This window comes from Cetorhinus maximus, chromosome 23, assembly GCF_964194155.1.
Source record: "Cetorhinus maximus chromosome 23, sCetMax3.hap1.1, whole genome shotgun sequence".
Taxonomy (NCBI): domain Eukaryota; kingdom Metazoa; phylum Chordata; class Chondrichthyes; order Lamniformes; family Cetorhinidae; genus Cetorhinus; species Cetorhinus maximus.
The window spans coordinates 9193825-9205006 of NC_135901.1; the positions used below are offsets into that span (position 1 = coordinate 9193825).

The window sequence follows — 11182 nt, forward strand, 5'->3', positions numbered from 1 at the left end:
GTCACACCGGGGAGAGGCCGTTCATCTGCTCCGTGTGTGGGAAGGGATTCACTCAGTTAATCTGCCTTCAGAGACACCAGCGACTTCACACTGGGGAGAGGCCATTCACCTGCTCCGTGTGTGGAAAAGGATTTACTCGCTCATCCCACCTGCTGGAACACCAGCAAGTTCACACTGACAAGAGAGATTTTAAATGCCCCAACTGTGAAAAGAGCTTTAAAAACCCACATGGACTGAGGGAGCACCAGCGCATTCACACTGCGCATGCACCATTCAGCTGCTCACAGTGTGGGAAGAGGCTCAGGACATCATCCCGCCTTCTGAAACACCAGCGAGTTCACACTGACGAGAGACCGTTTAAATGTCCAGACTGTGGGAAGTGCTTCAAAAGTTCTGGGCATCAACAATGTCATCAACGTATTCACACTGATGAGAGACCGTTCAGGTGTTCTCACTGCGGGACTGGGTTCAGGCAACCATCTCATCTCACTGCACACCAGCGCATTCACACTAGGGAGAGACCGTTCACCTGCTCTGAGTGTGGGAAGAAATTCACTCAGAAACCCCACCTGCTGAGACACCAGCGAGTTCACACTGACGAGAGGCCGTTTAAATGTCCAGACTGTGGGAAGTGCTTTAAAAGTTCTGGGGATCTGCAATACCACCAACGTATTCACACTGATGAGAAACCATTCAGATGCTCTCACTGTGGGACTGGGTTCAGGCAATCATTTCACCTCACTGCACACCAGCGCACCCACACTGGGGAAAGGCCGTTCACCTGCTCCGAGTGTGGGAAGGGGTTCGCTCAATCATCCAACCTGCTGACACACCAGCAAGTTCACACTGGGGAGAAGTCATTCACCTGCTCCAAGTGTGGGAAGGGATTCACTCGCTTATCCTACCTGGTGACACACCAGAGAGTTCACAAGTGATTACAGGGGTTGGATTCTGCTGTTATTGCTGCTGTTAATCACATCCTGGACTGAATCATGTTCATTCTGACAGTTGGGGTTGATCTCTAATGTTAGTTGCCCAGTTTAGACTTAGCGTGCACCCGCACCATCTCTCAATTATGTGTGAATAGACCATCATGTCTGCAAACCTCGTTTTCAATGTAAATCACTCAGAAACTGCCTTGAACTAAAGATGAACAATAAAGAGATCACAGTGCAATCCTGCAGCTCTATATTGATGGGAGAAAGTCTGTTCTGTAACTCGAGGATGAAGCTTGGTAAGTTCTGAATGTTTTTAATTACAAGTAGGCTCGAGCTATTTGAGAGACGGGCTGTTCATAGCTGTTAACTTGTCAAATATTGAAGGAATTACTCTGAAAATAAACTCAACCAATTGATAACCTCAGCCTCTGCTCCCTGCTGTAATTAATACTCAGCATCCATTCGTGCTGATTTACAGTGAATCACTGAATATCCTGTGGAGTCTTTGTTCCTTGTTTTATGAAATAGCTCTCCCCATTAGTGCTGAACTGCTGGATAACTCTGATTACATTTCGACATGTCTAGAAAGGTCTGTGTGCCCACATTTCACTGTGATTTGTAAACAATAAACAATGTTCATGGCCTGACTTGTAGTCTGGTATCCGGGTGATTTGTGAAGAAAGATTTAATTCACTCACTCAGCAACTTGAGGGGAACCAGATTGAGACTGAATGAAAATAAGAAATAGGAGCAGGAAGAGGCCATTCGGCTCATCAATCCTGTTCTGCTATATGATATGATCATGGCTGATCATCTACCTCAGATCCACACTCCCCAGAAACCTTAATTCCCCTTGTACCCAAAACTCTGTCGACCTCTGTCTTAAATATAACTGAGAGCCACGGATCCCTGGGTTAGAAAGTTCCAAAGATTCACAACTGAGTGAAGAAATTCCTCCTCATCTCAGTCCTAAATGGTCGACCCCTTCTTCTGAGACTGATTCCCCGTGTTCTAGTTTCTCCAGACAGGAAACATTTTCCCAGCATTTAAGGCCATTTAAGAATGTTTCAGTTGGATCACTCAATCTTCCAAACTCCATTCAATCTAGGCCGAGTCTGCTCGATCTCTCCTCATGGGACAATCTCCTCATCCCAGGAACCAGTCTGGTGAACATTTGTTTCACTCCCTCTAGGTCAAGTATGTCCTTCCTTAGGTAAGGAGACTAAAACTGCACACAGTACTCCAGGTGATGCCTCACCAATGCTCTATATAATTGTAGTAAGACATCTTTACTCTTATACTCCAATCCCTTTGTAACAAAAGCTAACAGACCATTTGCTTGCTGTACCTGCATGTTAACTTTCTGTGATTCATGTACAAGAACAGCCAGGTCCCTCTGAATGCAAATATTTCCCAGTCTTGCACCATTCAAAAGATATTCTTTTTTTTCCTACCAAAGTGGATAACTTCACACTTCACCATGTTGTATTCCAGCTGCCATGTTCTTACCCAACCTGTCTATGTCCCTCTGCAGCCTCTTTGTGTCCTCCTCAGCACCTACTTTCCCACCCAACATTGTATTGTCAGAAAACCTGGATACATTACACTCAGTCCCCTCATCTAAGTCATTGATATCGATTGTAAATAGCTGAGGCACAACTGCTGATCCTTGTGGTACCTGCTAGTCACAGCCTGCCAACCTGAAAATGTCCCGTTTATTCCTACTCTCTGTTTTCTGACCATTAACCAATCCTCAGTCCATGCTCAGATACCCCCAAACACCAGACCGAATTTTGTGTGATGACCTCTTGTGTGGCCCCTCATCAAATGCTTTTTGAAAATCCAAATACACAACATCTACTGATACCCTCATTATCCTCCTTACTTATTACATTTTTAAGAAGCTCTGAACAGATTTGTCAAACATGATCTCCCTTTCATAAATCCATATTGGCTCTGCTCAATCAGTTCATGATTTTCTAAGTGCCCTGTTACCACATCCCTCATGATAGATTCCTACATTTTACCAATTACTGATGTTAGACGAACTGGCCTCTAGTTCCCCATTTTCTCTCTTCCTCCTTTTTCGAAAAGCGAGATGATGTTTGCTACCAAGGCTGGGAGAGACACTCTGGAAGGTATGGGGAGCTGGGACTTGTCCATGAGAGTAACGAAAGGTCTAGGATCTGAAATAATCCAGAGTGATGATGATGATGTGTTAGTCGTGGCTCAGTGGTTGCATTTTCATGTCTTAGTCAGGAGGTTGTGGATTTAAATCCGCATCCAGAAAGATGAGCATAAAATCCAGGCTAACATTCCACCGCAGTACTGAGGGAGAGACTGTCAGAGATGGCACTGAGACAGAATGGATGGGTGTAAGAGATCCATTGACATTATTTCAAAGAGCAGGGGATTTATCCCAGGAATCTCGGTCAATATTTATCCCTCAATCAACATCACTGAAACAGATTATCTGGGTATTATCAATTTGTTGCCTATGGGATCTTGCTGTGTATAAATTAGCTGCTGTGTTTCCTACATTCCAACATTGACTGCACTTCAAAGGAATTTCATTGGCTGTAGAATGCTTTGGGACATCCAGATGTCATGAAAGGCTCTGCAGAAATACAAATCTTTCTTTAACAGAGGAGAAAAGGCCCAGAAATGGAACAGTACAGAACAGGATTTCAATTAGTCTCCTCTTATCCTGGAGTAAACAAATACTCCACACACTGTGTGTTTGACGCCAAGCTGATTTATTTGACATTTAACCAGAATATTAAACTCCAGCCCTGTTACAGGGATTATTAACATCAGGAGGAATAAAACCCCCAAGAGCTGGATTTTCAAAGAGGGTTGGGAACCTGACACTGGATGAATTCCGGGTCCGCACACTGCACCTGAACTGCATCACTCTTGCAGCACTATTTTAAAATGTAATTGAGCTGTTTTGGCAGGAGGTGAGCTCAGCATCCAAACCGAGGCACCAAGTGCCTCTGGGGGGAGGGAGCTTCCTGTCTGATGCCAGCAGCAAAGACAGACGACAGCCATTTTGGGTTTGCTGCTGCTTTGCCGAGGTACAGTGCTCAAACCAGAACAAGTCTACCCCTCAAATTTTACAAACAAAACACAGATGAAAATTAACTTCCTTTCAATCTATGGTAACTCCAACAGTTGTGCACTAACATGCACCAGGCTATCTGACTTCATCCCGTAAGTAAGCCTGGGTACTAGATTTTAGTGTAGCCTAACCATTTTCAGGTTCATTTCATGCCATATTCATTGTAATAAGCTAACAATGTCAAAACACAATTTTCTGCTAACACTGAGATGAGAAGCCATTTTGACGATTTTAACCTTTTACAACAAACTAACCCAAAATAGTATTACGAAGCAGTGACTGACAAGCAACAGATGATTGGTAGTTGCTTAGAAGTCGCTTTATCTTATCTCAATATATCTCCATTCGCATTTCTTATTAGAGAATTAAAGTGCTGTAACAGCTGGGAAAGAAATGGGATAAGCCTTGGTCTTGCTCCCTATCAGGAACACACACTGTCCTTGATTGTTGAGTCTGTCTTAATGAATGGGCTCCTGTAAAGATATCAAGATGAGAGACATAGCTTAAAGGAAAGCAGTGTCCTAAATTTAAGACAATGTGGCAAATTAGCTAAAACCAATGGAGTTAACTCTTGTCACATTATTGACAAATCATAGACTAATTAGCCATTTCCAATAACTTGGCTAAGGTGGGCTTCCAGCATCTTTTAAGTGTAAAAATTAAGATTTCGAGAAGCCACTTTGTTAGCATATTATCTGTGTATCGAATGATGGAGGGTTATCCTCACTTCATGTCTTCAGCCTGATCAACCGAGGGAAGTTGTGAGAAGTCTGTTTAATTGTTAAAGTTAAATATTCTCCTCTTACTGTTCATTGAAACTTTGATTTTTATTTTTCTAACTTGTTACCTTTTCACATTTTAATGGTTAATAAATCTTTTTGAAATGACCATTTAAAGTCTTCATCCTGCCAGATGGTTAAGTTCTGTAGAACCTGATGATTTCATTCACAATTGGGGATTTATTACAAACAACCTGTACCCCAAAAATCAATTTAAATCCAGAAAAAAGATTGAAAATCCCATTCTGTTCCAGACAGGCTCTAACAAGTTCTTTAATGAGATTAAGGTGCCGTTAATTGGTGGTGAGTGGGTTTCCTGTTTCCTCCCCTCCACCGGCACTTTGAAAATTACAAACTGTTTCAGAGGCAGCGGATCCAGTGCCTCCGACCGGGAAAGTAATTTTCAAATCGCATAAGTCCCGGTTCCCACCCCCATCAGAAAGTGAAAATCCAACCCCAGTTATCTGAATGAACCTAGTTCAAGCCTGGATGTGATTCACAGCAGCAATAACAGCAGAATCCAACCCCTGTTGTCATATGTGAAACTTCTGGTGTCTCTTCAAGTTAGATGAAAAAGTGAGTCCCTTCCCACAGACGGGGCAGTTGAAAGGCCTCTCCCCAGTGTGAACTCGCTGGTGTCTGTGCAGGTTGTGCGACCGAGTGAATCTCTTCCCACACACACAGCAGGTGAACGGCCTCTCCCCAGTGTGAACTCGCTGGTGTTTCAGCAGATTTATCGGTCCTTTGAAACTCTTCTCACAGTCAGAGCATTTAAACAATCTCTGATCACTGTGAACAAGTTGATGTGTCAGCAGAGCAGATGACTGAGTGAAGCCTTTCCCACACACAGAGCAGGTGAACGGCCTCTCCCCAGTGTGAACTCGCTGGTGGGTCCCCAGGTTAGATGAGCTCATGAATCCCTTCCCGCACACAGAACAGCTGAACGGCCTCACGCCACTGTGAACACGCTGGTGTGTCAGAAGATTTGATAACTGCGTGAAACCCTTCCCACAATCGGTGCAGGTGAACGGCCTCTCCCCAGTGTGTATACGCCGATGAATTTCCAGCTGGGATGGGGAAATGAATCCAGTTTCACAGTCCCCACATTTCCACGGTTTCTCCGTGGTGCCGGTGCCCTTGTGTCTCTCCAGATTGGATGATCAGTTGAATGCTTGTCCACACACACACACAGAAAACACGTGTATGTGGAATTCACAACATCCCACGGTAAATGCTGTAATTTTTGTTTTCAAGTTGTATAACTAGGTAAAGGTGATATTCTGCTCCTGATGAATCAAGTGACTCTGTTAGATCTTGATGTGATGTTTTGTTTGAGTTACCAGTGTATAAATTCTCCCTTCTGATGCCCCTGTAAGCAGAGATTTCAAAAGTCCTCATTGTAAGCACGGCATAGAAATGAAGAACAGTTAATTTTAGTTCCTATGGAACATTTTTTCTCTCTTGTTCCCCCAAAGCTGCAAATCCCCGTCCCACACCCTCTCCCCCCTCCCTGGGTTGAAATCTAAATAAAGTGTTGGATAATTCTCTGTATCCTTTTAATAAATTCTACAACTGGAGATCATGTTTTACAAGGGGCCATTTGTTAACAGTTTCCCAAACACAGATCAGATCCTCATTGATTTGAGCCCAAAGTGTAACCTCTTATTTCTTGTCCCCCCTCCCCCATCCTCTGATGTGAACCATCCTCCACTCGCTGACCCAGGATGGCGGCCGTTAACCTGGGCCTGTTCCCGGGAGGGAGAAGCCCCGCAGCTGCAAACCAGGAGCTGACAATTATTCCTCAGGGTTTGCGGATCCACAAAGTGTTTCCAAATCCTCCCCGTCCAGCCGCCGGCTCCATCGCTCCCTCCCCCCGGGCCTGTCACCGCGGGGTAAACACGGGGCCTGGGGCCTACCCCAGAAGTTGCTCCAGTTCCCAGTCCAGCCGCGGTTTCCATTCCTACCCTGTGCTCACAATTTCCTCCCGCCTCCCGAACCGTCCGCTCCTCCTCACTCTGTCACCATGACTGACACTGAGCATGCTCAGAGCGCACACCCACACTGCACCTGCGCACTGGACTCCTGTAGTCATTGATAGGGGACTTTCTGCAACGCGGTTTGTTCTGGGTAAATAATCCGCCATTGATAGCTTGACTTGGGAACACAAAATTCAATGCGTCGGCTTCCCAATCGAGATCGGGACCCGGGGCGCTGTTGGCACAGTGGATGGTAAATGCTGAGCTGCTCAAGTCACAGAACAAAACCTGAAACAGCTGCCAGTACTGTTTTGCAATTTGTATTTTATCTTGAGATTCGTGAATGATATTCAAAGTGAGTTTTCTTAGCTTCAGTTCCTGCAGACAGCAACTTAATGCATAGAGGCTGGAGGCTTTTCATACTTGTGTTAGATCTCAGAATGCCTTCCCTCTCCTTCATACATGTTTCTCTCTTAATGTAAATTCCAATGTCCCAATATGTCTGCAAATTTACTTTTCTTATATCATAAATCTTTCATAGTACTTATATTAACAGTAACCTTTGGGAAAAATAAACACTGTTTTACTTAGCTTCCTATGGCTAGATGTAACATCTTATCGTCTCTTTGAAGTTCAAACTAATCTAATATATCTAAAAATGCAATTGGTCCTTGCACCTCGCATTCTAAAACTTCAGCCAGGTTTATGTATTTAGCATTTCAAACCTAGCTTCCCTTTTGATCATTCAAAAGCTCCAGACCAGCTGTCTCCAATTCCATTAAATCCCCTCCCCCAAACAAATCCACACAGAGAAACTAGTCCAAACCCCAAAATTAACCTACCTTTACAATGTATCACATCAATATGATGAAATGCATATTTTCATGACAGCGCAATACACACAATAGGTACTTAAAGTATGTACATACCAGAATGTCTGGGCCTTCCTCCATGATGCAATCTGTGCAATTCACCCCCACCTCCACCTCCAATTGCAGATTGGAAAAAGGTCGATGTTGAAATTTACAAAGATCAAGACTGGTACAAACTGGTGGAAACAACCTGCTGAGTTTTTCCATCACTTTCCGTTTTTATTTCAGATTTCCAGTTCCCATAGTATTTTGCTTTTAATTCAGTGCTGGTATCTCTGTAAGGAAAGATATGCTGAAAAGCAGACATGAGATAGACGAAATGGAATGTATCTTGTGCGAAACATAAACACCAGCACAGGTCAGTTGAACAGAATTCACTGTTTCTGGACTTGATATTTTCTGTAATTCAGTGTCATCTCCAACCAGCTCCTGATCAGCATGTTCCACGTCCATCACTTGTACTGCACATGCTCAGAGTGCAACCGAGTGCTGAGTAATCACACCACGCTCCTGTAGTCATTGATGGGGCACATTCTGGCACATGGAAAATTATCGATTGTAACAGTGTCGCTCAAAGCTTAATTGGTGAATGAAAATGTTCATCACCACATTGAGATTGGGCCTGTTTCTGTATCAAGTAGCACTTGCTAAGAAATAACCTGCTCACTAATGCTAAGCGTGGGTTCCGCCAGGGTCACTCAGCCCCTGACCTCATTACAGCCGTGGTTCAAACATGGACAAAAGAGCTGCACTCCTGAGGTGCGTTGAGAGTGACTGCCCTTGACATCCAGGCAGCATTTGACCAAGTGTGGCATCAAGGAGCCCTGGCAACACTGGAGTCAATGGGAATAAGGGGGGAAACTCTACACTGGTTGCATTCATACCTAGCACAAAGGAAGATGGTTGTGGCTGTTGGGGGTCAATCATCTCATTTCTACGACATCATGGCAGGAATTCCTCAGGGTAGTGTCCTAGACCCAACCATCTTCAGGCTGTTTCATCAATGACCTTCCTCCCATCATATGGTCAGAAATGGGGATGTTCACTGGTGATTGCACAATGTTCAGCACCATTCGCGACTCCTCAGCTACTGAAGCAGTGCATGTCTAAATGCAGCAAGATCTGGACAATATCCAGGCTTGTACTGACAGGTGGCAAGTAACGTTCGCAAGACACAAGTGCCAGGCAATGACCATCTCCAACAAGTAAGAATCTACCCATCACCCCTTGACATTCAGTGGCATTACCTTCACTGAGTCCCCCACTATCAATATCCTGGGTGTTACCATTGAGCAGAAACAGAACTGGACCAGCCATGTAAATACTATGGCTCCAAGAGCAGGTCAGAGGCTGGAGATCCTGCCGCAAGTAACTCACCTCCTGACTCTCCAAAACCTGTCCACCATCTGCAAAGCACAAGACAGGAGTGTGATGGAATATTCTCCACTTGCCTGGATGAGTGCAGCTCCAACAACACTCAAGAAGCTTGACACCATCCAGGGCATCCGCTTGATTGGCACCCATCCACAAACATTCACTCCCTCCACCACCGACAAACAGTAGCAGCTGTGTGTACCATCTACAAGATGCACTGCAGGAACTCACCAAGGCTCCTTTGACAGCACCTTCCAAACCCACGACCGCAGCCATCTCGAAGGACAAGGGCAGCAGATAGATGGGAACACCACCCCCTGGAAGTTCCCCTCCAAACCACTCACCATCCTGACTTGGAAATATATCGCCATTCCTTCAGTTGCTGGATCAAAATCCTGGAGCTCCCTTCTTAACAGCACTGTGGGTGTACCTGCAGTGGTTCAAGAAGGCAGCTCACCATCACCTTCTCAAGGGCAACTAGCTATGGGGAATAAATGCTGGCCCAGCCAGTGAAGCCCACATCCCGTGAATGAACTTTAAAAAATATTATATATATATAGTTAATATATGATATATTACTATATCATAGATTAGGCAGAGGTCATGGTCCATATCGGTACCAACAACATAAGTAAAAAGAGGGATGAGGGCCTGAAAGCAGAATATAGGGAGCTAGGAAATAAATTAAAAAACAGGACCTCAAAGGTAGTAATCACAGGATTACTCCCAGTACCATGTGCTAGTGAGATCAGGAGTTGGAGAATAGACCAGATGAATACATGGCTGGAGAGATGGTGTAGGAGGGAGGGATTTAGATTCCTGAGGCATGGGGACTGACTCTGGGGATGATGGGACATGTAAAAGCTGGATGGGTTGCAGGACCAGTATCCTCGCAGTGGTATTTGCTAGTAATGTGGGGGAGGGTTTAAACTAGACTGGCAAGGGAAAGGGAAACTGAGTGAGGAGACACAAGAGAGGGAAACAAAGATAGGAATGAAAGATAGAAAAGTAGAAAGCAAAAGTGGAAGGCAGAGGAAACAAGGGCTAGCAGCAAATAGGACCATAGTACAAAAAGAGATGTATAAAAAATGTTAAAAAGACAAGTCGAAAGGCACTGTATATGGATGCATGGAGCATTTGCAATAAGGTAGATGAATAGATGAATTAACAGTGCAAATAGATGTGAACGGGTACAATATGATTGTGATTATGGAGACATGGCTGCAGGGTGACCAAGGCTGGGAACTGAATATCCAAGGGTACTCGATATTTAGGACAGACAGGCAAAAAGGAAAAGGAGGTGGTGTGACATTGTTAGTTAAGGATGAAATTGGTGCAGTAGTGAGAGAGGATATTGGCTTAGAAAATCTAGACCTAGAATCTGTCTGGGTGCAGCTAAGAAGAAACAAAGGGCAGAAAACATTCGTGGGGGTTGTCTATCAGCCTCCAAACAGTAGCGATAAGGTAGGTGACAGTGTTAAACAGGAAATTAGAGATGTATGTAACAAGGGTGCTACGGTAATCATGGGTGACTTTAAGCTGCATATAGACTGGGCAAGCCAAATTAGCAAAAATACTCTGGCAGATGAATTCCTGGAATGTACAAGATAGTTTTTAGGCCAGAATGTCGAGGAACTGATTAGGGAACAGGCTATCCTAGATTTGGCATTGTGCAATGAAGGAGAGTCATACGGAATTGAAATGTTAACTCTGTTTCTCTCTCCACAGGTGGTGTCAGACCTGCTGAGTTTTCCCAGTATTTTCTGTTCTTATTTCAGATATCCAGCATCCGCAATATTTTGCTTTTACGCTAGCATCACGATGAAACCTTTTCAGCAACAACTGGTGAGAATTTGGAATTCACTATCTGATGGATACAGGTTCAAGAGTAAACTTCAAAAAGGAACTGGATAAATATTTGAAGGAGAAATGATGCAGGGATGAGTAAAGAATGGGGGAGTGGGACTAACTGGATAGCTCGTCGAATTTGTCAGCACAGATTTGATAGGCCAACCGGCCTCCTTCTCTGCTGTACTATTAGGAGATTCTATCATCTATAATAATATAATGATTCATAATAAACATATGATAGAATCATAGAGCATGGATGGTGGCCATTCAG

General features: G+C 44.2%; 3 protein-coding genes and 1 gene segment (V, D, J or C); 2 read left to right on the forward strand and 2 right to left on the reverse strand.

Annotated features, from left to right (window-relative positions):
* The window catches only part of LOC144697782 (Ig heavy chain C region, membrane-bound form-like), a 321361-nt gene that overhangs the window by 190930 nt on the left and 119249 nt on the right, over positions 1–11182 (forward strand).
* LOC144698212 (uncharacterized) overlaps positions 1–11182 on the reverse strand; it is a 298967-nt gene that overhangs the window by 93558 nt on the left and 194227 nt on the right. The window lies entirely within an intron of this gene.
* The window catches only part of LOC144698378 (uncharacterized), a gene marked incomplete at its 5' end in the record, with an annotated part of 82024 nt that overhangs the window by 36660 nt on the left and 34182 nt on the right, over positions 1–11182 (forward strand). The window contains 1 exon segment of the mRNA XM_078570330.1: positions 17–856. Within this exon segment, the coding sequence (XP_078426456.1) occupies positions 17–856 (840 nt within the window).
* On the reverse strand, positions 3678–6842 carry LOC144698231 (uncharacterized). Its single transcript, XM_078570215.1, has 2 exons — positions 6755–6842; positions 3678–6207 (listed from the first exon to the last, which is right to left on the reverse strand). Exon 2 carries the CDS (start codon positions 5750–5752, stop codon positions 5372–5374), a length of 381 nt encoding a protein of 126 aa, XP_078426341.1. The 5' UTR covers positions 5753–6207; positions 6755–6842; the 3' UTR covers positions 3678–5371.

Bases quoted from the DNA above. Each gene is read 5' to 3' on its own strand.
- LOC144698231 (XM_078570215.1), bottom strand. From the start codon at position 5,752: ATGAGCTCATCTAACCTGGGGACCCACCAGCGAGTTCACACTGGGGAG.